The sequence below is a fragment of the Dermochelys coriacea genome, chromosome 8, assembly GCF_009764565.3.
Source record: "Dermochelys coriacea isolate rDerCor1 chromosome 8, rDerCor1.pri.v4, whole genome shotgun sequence".
Classification (NCBI taxonomy): Eukaryota; Metazoa; Chordata; order Testudines; family Dermochelyidae; genus Dermochelys; species Dermochelys coriacea.
This window is the reverse complement of record NC_050075.1, coordinates 38,981,355-38,998,390: the sequence shown is the minus strand read 5'-3', so window position 1 is coordinate 38,998,390 and position 17,036 is coordinate 38,981,355. Positions and strand designations below refer to the sequence as shown.

At 56.8% G+C, this 17,036-nt stretch overlaps 1 protein-coding gene across 5 annotated transcripts in view; it reads left to right on the top strand.

The window, feature by feature from the left end:
- ARAP3 (ArfGAP with RhoGAP domain, ankyrin repeat and PH domain 3) overlaps positions 1-17,036 on the top strand; it is a 57,839-nt gene that overhangs the window by 34,214 nt on the left and 6,589 nt on the right. For 4 of the 5 annotated variants that reach the window (XM_038412851.2, XM_038412858.2, XM_038412852.2 and 1 more), the window contains 18 exons: positions 1,182-1,301; positions 1,395-1,548; positions 2,338-2,440; positions 2,860-3,058; positions 3,279-3,342; positions 5,301-5,464; positions 6,064-6,276; positions 6,681-6,786; positions 7,768-7,915; positions 7,997-8,065; positions 9,401-9,475; positions 11,852-11,966; positions 12,670-12,798; positions 13,560-13,693; positions 14,254-14,336; positions 14,760-14,795; positions 16,600-16,663; positions 16,758-16,895. In XM_038412851.2, the coding sequence (XP_038268779.1) occupies positions 1,182-1,301; positions 1,395-1,548; positions 2,338-2,440; positions 2,860-3,058; positions 3,279-3,342; positions 5,301-5,464; positions 6,064-6,276; positions 6,681-6,786; positions 7,768-7,915; positions 7,997-8,065; positions 9,401-9,475; positions 11,852-11,966; positions 12,670-12,798; positions 13,560-13,693; positions 14,254-14,336; positions 14,760-14,795; positions 16,600-16,663; positions 16,758-16,895 (2,114 nt within the window). Of the gene's footprint in view, positions 1-1,181; positions 1,302-1,394; positions 1,549-2,337; positions 2,441-2,859; positions 3,059-3,278; positions 3,343-5,300; positions 5,465-6,063; positions 6,277-6,680; positions 6,787-7,767; positions 7,916-7,996; positions 8,066-9,400; positions 9,476-11,851; positions 11,967-12,669; positions 12,799-13,559; positions 13,694-14,253; positions 14,337-14,759; positions 14,796-16,163; positions 16,207-16,599; positions 16,664-16,757; positions 16,896-17,036 lie in introns of those variants that run through there. The other variant, XR_005294396.2, reaches the window with a different exon arrangement.

The following is a 17,036-nucleotide window of genomic DNA, read 5'->3' as shown; positions in this document are numbered from 1 at the left end:
GTGCGCAGGCTCCCCGTCCCTCCTGCCCCCTGAACAGTACAAGCCAGCTGATTGCCCCGGGCAGGAGGCAGGGGAAGGAGGGGGAGGAGTGAGGATGCGGCATGCGGAGTAAAGGGGGAGGAGGGGAGGAAGAAGAGGGGGGTTAAGGGTGGGAACTTGGGGGAGGGGTGGAGTGGGCGGACCAAGGGTTGAGCCCCCTGCACTTGGTGCTTGCAGAGTAGGGGAAGCTGCCCCTGCGCAACGTGCTTCTCCTAGCCTACAGCATCTTCCTTGCCTACCTCACTGTCTGCAGTGCCAGTGGGCTGTGCCTGTGTGGGGTAAGGCAGGGACCCCTCCCAACTATAGTACTGTACTGTAGGGCAAAAAAAAATTCTCTGGAACCTAATCCCCCCATTTACATTCATTCTTATGGGGAAATTGGATTTGCTTAACATCATTTCACTTAAAGTTGCATTTTTCAGGAACATAACTACAGCGTTAAGTGAGGAGTTACTGTACAGAGATGTTCCAATAAGCTTCTTTCGCAGACCTGACTCCTTCCTAGTTTGGGTCCAGCAGTCACTCACACCCCTGTAGTTACTGTCCTTTGTTCCAGTTTCTTTCAGGCATCTCTTGGGGGTGGAGAAGCTATCTCTTAAGCCAGCTGAAGACGAAATGGAGAGGCTTCCAGGGTCTTTTATATTCTCTCCTTGTGGGCAGAAACCCTTTTGTTCTCTTGTGCAAAATCACAGCAACAAGATGGACTTTTTAGCCACCTGGGCAAGTCACATGTCCATGAATGATTCAGCTTTTTGCAGGCCAATGCCATTGTTTACATGTTAGTTTGAACATTCCCAGAAAAGCTCAGATGTGGATTGACATCTCCCAAAGTCCATTGTCAGTTAAGTGTTTCTTGATTGGGTATTTAATTTGCAAATTCCTTTCTCAAGAAGCTGACCAAATGCTTCACTGAGGCTACTTAGAATCAAACACGTTAAGATACAAGTACATAGCCAATATTCATAACTTCAACTACAAAAATGATAAATACATACAGATAGCATAATCATAACCAGTAAACTACAACCTTTCCATAGACACCCCACTTGACCTCCTCTGTACAAGACCTGGTACCAACATAGGACCCTGGTTGCTTCAATGATCTGTATGGTCACAGTTCATGTCAATAATGTCACACTCAGTGCAGGAGCCGAGTCTGGAAGGGGTCTACAATGAGATCACCCAGCCCGTGGTGCACAGTGGCTACCTCTACAAGGCACCAGCCCTCTCCAAGCTCTCCGGCACCAGGAAAAGCAGAGATGGTAGGTATGGGCCAGGCCCCATGGTGGCTAGGATGGATAGAGTCTTCTTGGTGCAGCAGGGACCTGCCCTTGCTGACAGTGTGTTTCCTGCAGAACTGCACCGCGTCTGGTGCTCCCTGGAGAAGTCTCTCCTCTTCTATGAGACTGACAAATGTGCTGAGTCAGTAGGGAAGGTTGAGATGGCTGAGATGGTCTCGCTGGGCGTGAGCAGAGCAGATGAACTGGCTAGTCCTGGACCTCCGGACAGGTACCTTGCCCCGAGGGGACAAGCCCCTTCCCCCCATCCACACCCCGGGGCATGCCCGCCTTCTCTCACCTCAGTCGGCACCCTTGCCGGAGCACAGGCAGGTTACTCCCCGAAATCCCCCAGGGTACAGTCCATTATTGGGACCCCCATGTGGCAAGCGGATCAGAGGCAGCCAGACCCCCAGGCACTGGGTTGGGCATGGGGCTGCCCTGCACGGAGAGGCAGGCAGCCACCTTGGGGGTCCAAGCAGTTCTGGGGACATGCACTGGGGAGGGAGGGAGATTAGCACTGAAGGGGCACTATGCCCTTATGCTGAAGGGGCTGTGATGCAGGGATCAGGCCTGCTGAGTCCCTACAGCCAGCTCCCTGCTTCTCCATAGCCAGGCTTCTGAGTTCGCCCCACTGGGCCCAAACCCTGACTGCTTGGGTCTCCTGCTTGGTGCTGCAGATGTTCCAGTGAAGGCTACCTAGTGACCCTGGGCCCCCTGCTCCTGCTGCCTGGGGAAATTGCACTCTGGCTCCTGTGTGTGGGGAGGCAGCTAGAGCTGGGCCATTTGGAAGGACCTGCTGCCCTCTGGCCACCTGCTGGCCTTGCATCCTGGGCTTAGCCAGCCCCATGAGCAGGGCCAGTCCTCAGGGCCTTGGCCTCCATGCCGCAGAGCTCAGTACGGTGCAGCCTCAGGAAGGGTCACTTTCACTGCTGAACCAGAGTGCAAGGGCTGTGGGGGGCAGGGCACTGGGCTGCTGTGGGAGCCCTGCCCCCCCTCATGCTTTTGTCTTCGTCTACAGGTTTCGCTTCGCTTTGGAGCTCTTCCTGAGCGGTGACAAAGTGCAGCAGCTGGGAGCTGATGGGCCAGACACCCTGCAGGCCTGGGCCAGTGCCATCGGCAAGGTGTGTGACCAAGTCAGCCAGGGCACAGGTCCAGTGCGGCACCGCGCCCAGCAGCACCAGCCTCTTGCATGGGCCAGGCTGAGAAGCAGCTGCTGAAAGCTGCAGCACTAACTTGCCTCATCTCCCTGGCATGACAGACCCTCCCCCACATTGGCATACTGCTGGTGGGGGTGTGTGTGCAGGATCCAATCAGCATCCCTCCTGCCTGCCACATGGGGCATAGCCCTCCGCCCTGGCACTGCCCCCTTACACACACACACAGGGTATAGTGTTCTGCCTGGCTCCATCCGCAATGCAGGGCATAGTCCTTCACCCAATTCCTGTCCCCACTTGCAACCACCCAACCTGGGGCACAGCCCTCTGTGATGCCCTCACCCTGCACTCAGCCCAGATCTAACCGGTCTCTCCGTCCCATGCAGTGGTTCACACCGCTCAGGTGTCACTGCCTGCTGGGCTACGAGTTCCAGAGAGTGGGGCGGTTGCACTACAGATCCATGCTCAGTCCTGAGCAGTGGCTGCAGGGCTTCTTCATCCTGCAGAAAGCCCACCTGTTCTTCTGCCCAGGGGAGGAAGGTGCAGCCGAGGACAGCATCAACCTCCGGAGGCTGCAGGAGCTCAGTGAGTACAGCCTTTGCCCCTCCCAACTGTGGGAAACAGCAGCTGTGACCCACCCCAGAGGGGATGCATTGCGGTGCTGGGTCAGCGATTGCATCTACACAGTATGTAAGCCATCGGGGATCTTTCTAGCTGACCCTGGGGGGCCCAGCACAGCTCCTAAGATCTCTCCCTGGCCCCTGGATGGGATTTGCGTCTGAAGTCTCCATTTGCTCCTGTGCAGGTGTGGTGCCCCTCACTGAGACTCCTGAGAAGAAGGAGGTGCTGATCCTGGTGGAGATGGGGAGGTGAGCTCTGCGGGACATGGCGCAGATTGGCAGCACCTCCTACCTGCAAGGAGATGTTACTGGCTCAGGGTCTGGACAGACTAAGCCTGGGGGTGAATAAACACACAGACAGCCTGGTCAGTGGACTCCCAGGGAGCGGAGTCTGGGCACAGCCCGGGAGAGGAGTCTGCCTGAGCCCACATGGGGGCGGGCGGGATCTAATCCTTGCCCTGGGATGGGAGAAGTGCTGTGTTTGCTGGGCCAGCACAGGCTGAACAGCCTCGCAGTGGGGCCCGTCACCACGGGGGGCACCCTGAGACTCAGCCTAGATTTTCCTTTTGTCTAATTCCCCGCATTGCTCTTAACCCCACTGGGGTTAGCTGATCTGGGCCTAGGAGGGTACACTCCAAGCTACACCCCCTGGGTTTCCCCTAAATGTCTGCCCTGCCCCCTGAGGCTTGGGCAGGGCAGTGCCTATGGACAGGCCTGTGTCTGGTGGAGGAGCCAGGATCTTGGGCCAGCCAGCTCTCCCATGCCTGCACCAGGGCAATGGGGCATGCCAGGGGCAGGAAGGGGGCTGGGGGAGTCAGGCCCTGCGCTGTGTCCCCAGCTGGGTTTCACCTCCCGCTCTCTGCCCTGTTGTAACGATAGCTATGGTGGGACCCAACTGAGAGTGCCAATTCAGGACAAATTGCTTAAAGCTGGGCAGTTACAGCCCAAGGCTTGGGTTCCTTTGCGCACCAAGGCAAACCAAACCAGCCAAAGAGAGAGGGCTTTGGTTTTACCCCACTGACTAACCACAAGTCACACAAGCAATTCCCTTAGACACTCCAGTTTCCCAATATCACCACCAGTGCCACTTGTTATGAAAACCAATACCCCAGTAAAAGAAAAAAAGGTTCTCCTGGTCCCAAAGGACCAAGCCCCAGACCCAGGTCAATATACAAATCAGATCTTACCCACAAATCACATTGTTGCCAGTCCTTTAGAATCTAAAATCTAAAGGTTTATTTATAAAAAGAAAGAAATAAACATGAGAGCTAGAATTGGTTAAATGGAATCAATTACATACAGTCATGGCAAAGTTCTTGGTTCAGGCTTGTAGCAGTGATAGAATAAATTGCAGGTTCAAATCAAGTCTCTGGAGTGCATCCACAGCTGGGATGGGTCATTCAGTCCTTTGTTCAGAGCTTCAGTTTGTAGCAAAGTCCCTCCAGAGGTAAGAAGCAGGATTGAAGACAAGATGGAGATGAGGCATTTGCCTTTTATAGTCTCTTCCAGGTGCAAGAACACCTCTTTGTTCTTACTGTGGAAAATTACAGCAAAATGGAGTTTGGAGTCACATGGGCAAGTCACATATCCATGCATGACTCAGTTCTTTAGAGGCAGCAGCCATTGCTCACATGCTATCTTGAACGTTCCCAGCAAGATTTCTTATGGGGATTGGAGTCTTCCAAGGCCCATTGTCAGTTAAGTGTTTCTTGATTGGGCATTTAATTTGCAAATTCCTTTCTCAAGAAGCTGACCAAATGCTTTACTAAGGCTACTTCAGAATCAAAACACACTGATATACAAGTACATAGCCGATGTTCATAAATTCAACTACAAAAATGAGACACACATAGATAGCATAATCATAATTAGCAAATCATAACCTTTCCATAGGTTTCAGAGTAGCAGCCATGTTAGTCTGTATTCGCAAAAAGAAAAAGAGTACTTGTGGCACATTAGAGACTAACAAATTTATTTGAGCATAAGCATGCATCCGATGAAGTAAGCTGTAGCTCATGAAAGCTTATGCTCAAATAAATTTGTTAGTCTCTAAGGTGCCACAAGTACTCCTTTTCTTTTTGCGAATCTTTCCATAGACACCTTACACGACAACCTTTGTACAATATTTGCTGCAAATATATAACAGTAGTTGCACCAATGATCTATACGGTCACAGGTTATATTAATAACGTCACACCTGTCCTCAGGACCTTTTACCTGCAGGGGGTGTCGCGGATGGACTTTGCAGCATGGTGCACGGACATCCAGGCCTCGGCAGGGGGACGGGGCAACGCCCTGCGCGACCAGCAGCTCAGCAGGAGCGACATCCCCATCCTCGTGGACAGCTGCATTGCCTTCATCACCCAATACGGTGAGCCCTTCTGCTTGGGGCTGGCCTGGCACCTCCTGCTGGGTGTTGGCAGTGCTGCCAGGAGCCCTGTGCCATATTCTCCTGTGAGGCAGGTGGCATCGCCTCAGGGGAGAGTGCAGAGCTGCCCGCTTGTCCGTCAGGCATCTCCCGAGTTGGCATGGGGCAGCCACTGGGAGCAGGCTGCAAGGGCATACTCACATCTACCCCCCCATATCCTACCCCCCCCACACACACACACTGATCAGGGCCTGTGAGGGTATGCTCTGAGCTACCCCCATCCCCCCACAAACACACTGATCTGGCCCTGCGAGGATACACTCTAAGCTACACACACTGATCAGGGCCTGCAAGGGTACACTCTGAGCTCCCACACACACATACTGATCTGGGCCTTGGAGGGCATGCTGTGATCTACCCGCTTACACCACCCCCAACTACCGCACACACACACACAGAGAGTGATCTAGAGCTGGGAGGGCACACTCTGGGCTCCCCATTAGTCCGCTACCTGCCCCACCCCTGCACTGGTGGTGCTGATCTGGGCTCCCCCTTTAGCACGCGGCTCCCATGATATGGTTTCTCTCTTGCTCTGCCTGCAGGGCTGCGACATGAAGGCATTTACCGGAAGAATGGAGCCAAGTCCCGGATCAAGGTGCTGATGGAGCAGTTCCGCAGGGATGCCCGCAACGTCAAGCTGCGCATCAGTGACAACTTCATCGAGGATGTGACCGACGTGCTGAAGAGATTCTTCCGGGAGCTCGAGGACCCTGTCTTCACCTCGGAGCTGCACCCCCAGTGGAAGGAGGCTGCGGGTACCCATCTCCCTGCTGTCCCCCCCAGCCTTACCATGCAGCAGCTGTTCTCTGCCTTGGGCTCCCTCTCACACTGATGCCCCTTCTCCTGCCACCAAGGGCCACATGCCAGGAACAGACCTAGGCCAGCCCAGTGCTGAGCTCCACTGGTGCGGGGCGCTCTGGGCCCCATTCTCCCCTGCCCCTGACTCCATCATTTGCGCTAATGCACAGAGGGTGGGAATCATCCCAGTCTGACCTGGAGCACTGGCCCCACGAGGGGCTGGGTGATTGGTATGAGTGTGGGTAGGTTGGGGCACAGCTCCCTGCCAGTCCGTGCATGGCCTGGGGCTAGCGGCTCATGCCTGGTGATGGTAGTTGTGCCTTTGCGCAGTGTTGTGTTTGTGATGGTCTGCTTCCTCCAGCAATAGCCCTGAAGTCCCAACGGCTGGAGCGCTACAAAGAACTGATCAACCACCTGCCCCGCCTCAACCGCAGGACACTGGCTGCTCTGATTGCTCACCTCTACCGGTCAGTCTGTCCCTCCTTGGGCAGTGTGCATATGTCACTTCCTCAGGGAACAGCATGGTCCAGGACATCAGGGGAGCGTCACCAGCTGACATGGTTCAGTCCAGACACGCTATGTCCACTGTCTGCCCCCTTCACTTCCCACTCAGCTGCAGGGTCTCTGGGTCCTCCGGGGATACGGAGAGGCAGTGCCAGCGGGGGGTGATCCAGGGATAGAGTTTGACACCCTGGGACACCCCCTGTCTCTGAGCTGTGTAGAAAGGCTGGGAGGACCGTGCAGTAAGCCTGGGGCTTGGCCTTCCCTCTGGCAGCAAAAAATGGCAAGCAATTGTGCAACTGAAGGTGACTTGTCTGCATTTCTCAGAGGTTGGCACAGACCAGCTTACAGGGTTAGCATTCTATAATCTTTGTGAGGTTTTTTCCTCCTTTCTCCCCACTTGTTATCTTCTGGTTCTATTTTGCCAGAAAATGATGGATGTCCCACAGTTGGGGCTTCACACTTTCATCTTCTTTCCATCTTCCTTTTATTACTTTGTAACTTTTCAAAACTTTTCTGATGCCAGAGGAGTCACAGAGCAGCCAGATGCCAGTCAATTCTGCCCTTTGCTGCTATGTGACTTTTCTAAAGGTGGAAATGTTACAAAGAACACAGAGAGAAATTGGAAGAAGTAGGGGAAACCCACTCCGAGGCCATTGCACGTTCAAGTGCATTCAGTGGCCGAAAGGGGGAACAAAAGGCTAAAAACTTGACATTCAAAGTGTTGAAATTAAAGTTCTTAATTTTATGTTTTGATGCGATAAGTGGAAAATTTCATAACCCTGTGACCTTTTTTTTTTTCATGGAAGTTAGAAAAACATTTAGAACAAGAAGTTCTGCTTGACTCCAGCAGCTGGATGGGTGGTCCTGAACGGCCCAGCCTCGTCCCATGCTGGGGCTGCTGGGCACATGCTCAGAACTCTCTCTCTCTCTGCCCTGGCTTGCAGTGTGCAGAAATGTGCTGACTTCAATCAGATGAACACCAAGAACCTGTCACTGCTCTTTGCTCCCAGCCTTTTCCAGACAGATGGCAAAGGGGAGCATGAGGTCAAGGTGATGGAGGACCTGATTGACAACTACGTCCGCATTTTCAACGTAAGCCCCCCACTCGCCCTGCCTCGCCCAGCACCGTCTCCTCTCCCTCCTACACCTCACGTCCCTTCTCTTGCCCGCTAGATTGACGAGGACCAGGTGTCACAGATGGATCTAGAGAACAGCCTCATTACCACCTGGAGGGATGTGCAGGTATTGGTGTCATCCACTCTTCATACCTTGGATCCTCCTGTTGATTTGTCCATCAGCCTTTGCCTGGGCCCATGGACATCGGTGAGCTTCCACAGTGGAGGCAGACAGCTGGAGAGCAGCCCAGCACAGGCCCCTAGCTCAGGGTTGGGCAAACTACGGCCTGCAGGCCGGATCCAGCCCCTCAGGGCGTTGGATCCGGCCCATGGGATTGCCCCCTGTGGTGCCGCAGGCCCTGCGCTGCTCTCAGAATTGGTCAGCACCACGTCCCTGTGGCCCCAGGGGGCAGGGCAGAGGGCTCTGTGCATTGCCCTTGCCTCCAGGCACTGCCTCCCGCAGCTCCCATTGGCCAGGAACCATGGCCAATGGGAGCTTCGGGGGAGGTACCCAGACGCATGGCAAGGGCAGCGGAGCCCTGTGCCTCCCCCTCCCCCAGGGGCCGCAGGGACGTGGTGCCGGTCGCTTCTGAGAGGGGGCTGCTTCCCTGAGCAGCGCAGCATGGGGCCAGGGCAGGCATGCAGGGAGCCTGCCCTGGCCCCGGTGCACACCACTGCCACCCCGAAGCTGCTTTAAGTAAGCAGCCCCAAGCCGGAGCCCGAACCCCTCCTGCAGCCCAACTCCCTGTCCTGAGCCCCCTGTAGCACCCCGAACCCCTTCTGCAGCCCAACCCCCTGCCCTGAGCTCCCTCCCACAGTCTGCACTCCTCCTGCACCCCTGCCCTGAGCCCCGTCCTGCACTCTGCACCCCTCCTGCACCCCAGCCCCCTTCCCTGAGTCCCCTCATACACCCCACACCCCTCCTCTGCCCCAATCCCTTGCCCTGAGCCCGTTCCTGCACACTGCACCCCCTCCCACACTCTGCACTCCCTCCCGCACGCCCACCCCCTGCCCCGGCCCTGCATACAATTTCCCCACCCAGATGTGGCCCTTGGCCCAAAAATTTTGCCCACCCCTGCCCTAGCTGCAAGTGGATCCCAGCTCCAGCATGGGCTGCCCTACCGACACAATGGGCCCTGTGTTCGCTCTGCAATGAGATAATCTCTTACGAGGGCTCCCCAGGAACAGGAAAGGGCCCTGCCTCCCCCCATCACCCTGCCCCAGGCCCTCGCTCTCCTGGTCCCTCTCCCTGGTGGGTGGGGCCCCCAACCTGCTCTGTAACCCCCACCCTTCTCACCCCCGGCACCAGTCAAAGCATGCAGCCACTCTGGACGCAAGCAGCCCCTTCCTCAGCTCCCTGCAGGCAGATGCTGAGAGCTGCTGGCTCAGCCGCACCCATGCCAGCCTCCCAGTCCAGCACTTCGCCCAGGCTTTGCCCACCCTCTGCCGTCTCTCCCCGCAGCTCTCACAGGCTGGAGATCTCATCATTGAGGTTTACCTGGAGCAGAAGCTGCCCGACTGCTGTGTCACCCTGAAGGTGAGTGAGCATGTCTTGGCTGCAGCCCTGGCTCAGGCAGGGCAGCTGCATCGCCCACTCTCCGTGTCCCAGCCTCGCTGTCAGCTGGGAGGGAACCTTTAGGGGGCCGGAGCTGCCCTGCAGGGTGCGGAGATCATAAAATCATAGAATATCAGGGTTGGAAGGGACCTCAGGAGCTCATCTAGTCTGACCCCCTGCTCAAAGCAGGACCAATCCCCAACTAAATCATCGCAGCCAGGGCTTTGTCAAGCCTGACCTTAAAAACCTCTAAGGAAGGAGATTCCACCACCTCCCTAGGTAACCCATTCCAGTGCTTCACCACCCTCCTAGTGAAATAGTGTGTCCTAATATCCAACCTAGACCTCCCCCGCTGCAATTTGAGACCATTGCTCCTTGATCTGTCATCTGCTACCACTGAGAACAGTCTGGACCATCCTCTTTGGAACCCTCTTTCATGTAGTTGAAAGCAGCTATCAAACCCCCGATTCTTCTCTTCTGCAGACTAAATAATCCCAGTTTCCTCCGCCTCTCCTCATAAGTCATGTGTTCCAGCCCCCTAATCATTTTTGTTGCCCTCCGCTGGACACTTTCCAATTTTTCCACATCCTTCTTGTAGTGTGGGGCCCAAAACTGGACACAGTTCTCCATATGAGGCCTCACCAGTGCCAAATCTGCTGGCAACGCTCATACTTATATCGCCTAAAATGCTGTTAGCCTTCTTGGCAACAAGGGCACACTGTTGACTTCTATCCAGCTTCTCGTCCACTGTAACCCCTAGGTCCTTTTCTTCAGAACTGCTGCCTAGCCACTTGGTACCTAGTCTGTAGCACAGCATGGGATTCTTCCATCCTAAGTGCAGGACTCTGCACTTGTCCTTGTTGAACCTCATCAGATTTCTTTTGGCCCAATTCTCTAATTTAGCTAGGACCCTCTTTCCTATCCCTACCCTCCAGCATATCTACCACTCCTCCCAGTTTAGTGTCATCTGCAAACTTGCTCAGGGTGCAATCCACGCCATCCTCCAGATCATTAATGAAGATATTGAACAAAACCGGCCCCAGGACTGATCCTTGTGGCATTCCGATTGATACTGGCTGCCAACTAGACATGGAGCCATTGATCACTACCTGTTAAGCCCGACAATCTAGCCAGCTTTCTATCCACCTTATAGTCCGTTCATCCAGCCCATACTTCTTTAACTTGCTAGCAAGAATACTGTGGGAGACCGTATCAAAAGCTTTGCTAAAGTCAAGGAATAACACATCCACAGAGCCAGTTATCTCATCATAGAAGGCAATTAGGTTAGTCAGGCATGACTTGCCCTTGGTGAAGCCACGCTGGCTGTTCCTGATCACTTTCCTCTCCTCTAAGTGCTTCAAAATTGATTCCTTGAGGACTTGCTCCATGATTTTTCCAGGGACTGAGGTGAGGCTGACTGGCCTGTAGTTCCCAGGATCCTTCTTCCCTTTTTTAAAGATGGGCACTACATTAGCCTTTTTCCAGTCGTCCGGGACCTCCCCCGATCGCCATGAGTTTTCAAAGATAATGGCCAATGGCTCAGCAATCACATCCGCCAACTCCTTTAGCACTCTCAGATGCAGCGCATCCGGCCCCATGGACTTGTGCTCATCCGCTTCTCTAAATAGTCCCAAACCACTTCTTTATCCACAGAAGGCTGGTCACCTCCTCCCCATGCTGTGCTGCCCAGTGCAGTAGTCTGGGAGCTGACCTTCTTCATGAACACAGAGGCAAAAAAAGCATTGAGTACATTAGCTTTTTCCACATCCTCTGTCACTAGGTTGCCTCCCTCATTCAGTAAGAGGCCCACACTTTCCTTGACTTTCTTCTTGTTGCTAACATACCTGAAGAAACCCTTCTTATTACTCTTAACATCTCTTGCTAGCTGCAAGTCCAGTGTAATTTGGCCTTCCTGATTTCACTCCTGCATGCCTGAGCAATATTTTTGTACTCCTCCCTGGTTATTTGTCCAATCTTCCACTTCTTGTAAGCTTCTTTTTTGTGTTTAAGATCAGCAAAGATTTCACTGTTAAGCCAAGCTGGTCACCTGCCATATTTACTGTTCTTTCTACACATCGGGATGGTTTGTCCCTGTAACCTCAATAAGGATTCTTTAAAATACAGCCAGTTCTCCTGGACTCCTTTCCCCCTCATGTTATTCTCCCAGGGGATCCTGCCCATCAGTTTCCTGAGAGAGTCAAAGTCTGCTTTTCTGAAGTCCAGGGTCTGCCTGGGCGCGCCACTCTCTCGCTAATTCCCATCCTGATGCCAACAGACTTGGTGGTGCCCAGAGGGCTCAGGCCAGTCCTTGGCCTGGGGTGGGGACTGGGCACGAGCTGATCTCTGCGCTCCCTTTAGGTGTCACCTATCATGACGGCGGAGGAACTGACCAATCAGGTACTGGAGATGCGCAACGTGTCAGCGAGCCTGGACATCTGGCTGACCTTTGAGGCCCTGGAGAATGGGGAGCTGGGTGAGTGACGGGGGCTCCTCTCCACTGTGGGGGCTGAGGGATGGCTGGGTGACAGGGGCATTTTTCCATTGGGGGAGCGGGGGCTAGCTGAGTAATGGGGGTGCTTCTCCACTGAGAGGGCTGGGGTTGGCTGGGTGACGTGGGCATCTCTCTATTGGGGGTGGGGGCTGGCTGAGTGACAGCGGTGCTTCTCCATTGGGGGGCTGGCTGGGTGACGGGAGTGTTGTCTCTCTATTAGGATGGGGGGCCAGGTGAGTAGCGGCGGTGGCACCTCACCATGGGGGCAGGGGCTGGGTGAGTGGCGGTGGAGACAGGGAGGGATGGGGATGGCCTTTCGTCATTGGAGTGGGGGCGGAATGGGGACAGCACTTCTCCATGGGAACGGGGGTGGTCGCTTACCATTGGGGGTAGGTGCTGGACAGAGGCCCATAGGGCTGTGGGGGGAGGAAGGTTGGACCATTCCATCCATGCAGCGCTCACACCTTGGATCTCCTCTCCCTGCCTACACAGCCCCAGATGCTGCAGAGGCAGGGGGAGCCTATGCCTTCTGACAGCCCCACGCCATGGCAGCAGGGCACCACTGGCCCTGTCTGAGCTGTGGCGGGCCTGGCGCTGCTGAGGGAGTTGGACCCTCCCTGGCCTCAGGGCCCATGGCAGTTCCTCTGCTGCCCGGGGTGCAAACGGCCTCCTTTCCTCTCCCTAGAGCGCCCCCTGCACCCCAAGGAGAAGGTCCTGGAGCAGGCTCTGCAGTGGTGTAAGCTGCCTGAGCCCAGTACCGCCTACCTACTGGTGAGGAAGGTTCCCATTGGAGAAGGCAGCTGTCTCTTCACAGGTGAGCGCCACCTGCCGTGGCTGGGCTGCAAGGCCCTGCATGAGCCCACGGCCATTCCTGCAGAATAGGGTGCAGCACACGCAGCAAAGCCAGCTCCTGCTGCCCATAACTCCAGCCCAGCCCTGGCCCCAGCTCCCCCTCCCCCTGCCCATGGCCCCAGTCCAGCTCTGGCCCTGGCACCAGCTTCTCCGACCATGGCCCCAGCCCAGCTTGGCCACAGATCCCCCTGCCCATGGCCTCAGTCAGGCCCTTCCTTGCCCATGGCTTTGGCCCTTGGCCCCAGCCTGGCCCAGCCCAGCCATGGGACCCAGAACAGTGGCACTGGCTGGTTCCCATGGCCCGCGCAGTCTGTGGCCTGAGCTGAGGCTGCCTGCAGGGGGGCAGTCAGTGCCTGTTGTGTGACGCAGGCTGTAGGCTGGGAACGCACAGGCCGCTGAGTGAGCTGTGATGCCACGGCCCCAGGCTGGGCCAGGCCTCGCACCCTGGAGGTGAAAAGAGACTTGTCCTGTTAGTGGCGCTCAGAGCCAGCCAGGGCTGTGAACCAGGGGGACAGAGCCAGGGCGAGGCGGGCCTTGATCCCCCCTCTGCTCCTATTGTCTGACACCCCCTCTGCTCCTACTATTTGCCCCCCCACTATTGTCTGACCCCCCCCGACCCCTTCCACTCCTAATCCCCGTCCCCATCCTGCTCCTGCCCTGCCCAGGCCCTCTCTCTGGGTGCCCAGGATATTCCTCACCCCCTTGTTCTCCCCTGTCGTACAGGTGCCAAGCGCAAGAGCCCCAAGTGTGGGGTGCTGAAGTGTCGGGAGGAGCCCCCCAAACTCCTGGGCTGCAAGTTTCAGGAGCGATACTTCGTCATCCAGGATCACAAGCTGCTGCTGCTGAAGGAGAAAAGGGTAAAGCAGGACCCAGACCTGGCACTCTGGGGCAGCCCAGACACGTGGTCAGTGCTGGGCTAGGAGGGGCCCTGCCACGGCCCCTGGGATCAGGGCTCCCCTCTCCTGTGGTGGAAAGCTCTCCCAGAGATCGGGCAGCCAGGCCAACGCCTGCCCTACCTCCAGCCACAGAATGGGGCGTGCAGTCCAGGGGGAGGGGCTGCCAGAGCTGGCTATGAGGGGCGGCCGTTCGACCAGCTTGTGTCAGGGGAAGGTTCTGGATTCTCTCTGTGCCCCTCACACAGCCAAGTCTTGGGACCCTTTCCCTCTGTGCAGGGGGGGCCCTGTCCCATCTCTGGGGCAGGTGCAGATAGGAGGCCTCGGAGAGAGGAAGAGAGGGGTGCCAGCAAGGCCGAAAGGGCTGGGCTAGTGTGGGGGGGGGGTGCTGGTAGAGAGTGGAGTGCAGGGCTGGGAGAGGGGAGGGGAGCCGGCAGAAAGGGGAGGGGACGGCAGGGCAGGGCTGGGGGGATGGGGAGTGTCCATGGGCAGGGCTGATTGTCTGTCTGGCTCTCGCTCCCCAGAGTGCCCGGCCAGAGCGGGAGTGGCCCCTCGACATGGCCAAGGTTTACATGGGGATTCGGAAGAAGCTGAAGCCGCCGTCCCAGTAAGAGTTGGGCTCCGGGGTGCAGGAGCCTTTTGAGTGGTAACACCTGCCCTGATGGTAACCTCCCTGCACCCTCTGCCCAGAGCCGGCCCTAGCACTGTGCCTAGCCTCTGCCAGCACCCCTGGCCCCGTTTGCCTAGCGCTACCCCTAACCCTACCCCAGACTTGTCCTACAGCCCAGGGCGTGACCTCCACCAGGTGGAGCCTTGATTCAACCCCCCTTGTGCTAGGCAAGCTCTAATCCCATCGCCCAGCTGCAGTGCACCAGCCCCAAGCCTCAGCTCCAGAACCAGCCTGGTAGGGACCTGCCAGTCTGCCCCAGCTCAGACACTGCGACCCCCCAGTTCAAACCCCGCCCCCCGACTGAGCTCTGGCTCTAGTGCCTGCCCTGGCCTGACTGTGCCTTGTGTCCCTCTGCTCTAGGTGGGGATTCACTCTGATCCTGGACAAGCAGCAGCTGTGAGTATCTCGTGGGGTCCCCTCGCCCCAGGGACACAGGATGCCAGGGTTCCGGTAGCCATGGCCTGCTGCTCGGGATCCCCAGCTCCAGTCAGGCCATTGGGATCCCCCTTCCCTCAGCCCTGGCAACTAGGGGTCAGGAACCTGACTTGGGGAGCTGGAACCTGAGAGCACCCCAGCAGGGGCACAGTGACATGGAGTCAGAGCACAGGCCGGACTTGGGCACTTAGAGGGCGCACGGCAGGAGTGTCTGGCTTTCACCAGGCCCCAGTGGTTATTGAGGCCGCAAGCTGGGCTGGCAGCCCCAGCTGATGGAGCAGAAGCAGAGGGACCTAGGCAGGGAAGCTGCATAGACCCCCGAAAATGGGAAAGCAAATTGTGTGTCTACTTCAAAAATTCTGGTGCACCTGCACACGTGTGTGTGTGTGAGTGTGTGTTTGTGTGTGCCCTGTGTGCAAGTGCACTATGTGCATCCTGTGCACGTGTGCTCTATGTGCATGTGCTCCATGTGCACATACATCCTTTGTGTGTGATGCCCTGTATGTGTCTATGTGCGTGCACAACCCCTGTTTGTGTGCCCACACATCTTTTGTTTGTGTGTAAGCGTGCACTCACACCCTCTGTTTGCTGATTTCCCTGGCCCCAGCTGAGCACGGGGCCTTCAGCACACCTACTGAGCCTGAAAATAAGCAAGCCCTGACTAACTGCATGGGCAGCCAGGTTCTGCCAGAGCCACTAGCTGCCCATCTTGGGGGCACAGACTGCAGAGCATCAGCAGCATGGACACTGCCTGCTCCCTGCCCCCCACTGGCCCCTGCTCCCTGTGCTGCATACACACACTTTTGCACTGGCCTCTGCCCCTGAATTCACTGCTCCCCACATGATTTTTCCAGACTGTCCAGACTTGCTCTGGGGCTCCAGGGCCTGCCATGCACTGTACCTTTAAGAGCATCCAGCAGGTGGCCTCCCACACTCCTGGTTTCAGTCAAAAGTCTGCTGGCCCCAGCCCGTCCCCTGTGATGGGCCAGATGCTTGTCCATCTCCTGGTCCTTTCTCACAATCTGGGTCCCCGCCCAGTGAGCCTGCCAGGGCGTGTGGTCCTGATGGCATGTTCCCACTACCCCCATGAGCTCATTGCATCACACACTGCTCTACATGGTATCCCTGGGACAGCTGTGCATCCCCGCCCCTACTGCCAGCCCCCAGAGCGCTGTCCCTGCCCCTGTGCTCTGCTGGAGCAGTGCTGAGCAGCCAGCAGTCCTAGCGGCCCGGTCCGGCTCGGGGCTGGTAGCTGGCAGTACTGCTAGGGATGATAAAAGCAGGCTGCGTGACACCAGCCAAGCCGCTTCCTTTTTCTTTCCCCTTCAGTGCATGTGACCCCTGTGGCTGTGCTGCATGAAGACTGAGAATGGTAACTTCCCCACAGCCAGAGAGTCTGGGGGACAGGGCTCGTCTGCCAGCTGTCTCCCCTCACATGCCCGTGCTGTGAGAGCCACAACACTGGGGATTGTGACTGTGCACAAAGTTCTCAGCACTAAAGGGAGGCAGTGCTGGCATTGGTGCTAGTTAGAGATCCCCGGGCTGTGGGGTGAGTTGATCCCTGCTGGGCTCCCAGCCCCCGGCTCCTGTGTAGGGAACTTCCCATCTTCAGGCAGCCCCTGGGGGAGCTGAGAGCCAGGCGGGCAGAGCCCTGCCGCTGGCTGATGCCATCACAGCGAACTGCCCTGGGGTAGCACCTCTCTCTGTGGGTAGCAGCAGATACCAAGTCCCCAATATCCAGCCAGTGTCTCCTCTGGCTCTGCAGGTACCTGGCGTGCATGGGGCAGGCCGACCTGTGGGACTGGACCACAAGCATTCTGAAGGCTCAGGTGGGTGAGAGCCGGTGTGCCAGGCATGTAGTGGGCCTAGGGCAGGGTCGGGGCTGGGAACACCAAGCAGTGACTTGTTGGCACTCTCATGCAGCACGACGACCTGCGCCCAGTGATCATGCGACGGCGCTCCTCCTCTGACCTCGCCAAGCAGAAGTTTGGCACCATGCCCCTGATCCCTCTGCGGGGAGACAATTCAGATGCCACCATGCTCTCCGCCAACCAGACCCTGGTAAGGGAGCGCCAGCACCCGCAGGGCCTGGCAGCGACAGGCTGCCAGCCCACTTCGCCACCTCCAAACACCCCCACCCAGCTCCAGACAGCCTCAGGGGAGAACCAGTGAAACACGCAGGGGTACTGCAGGCTGTGTCCG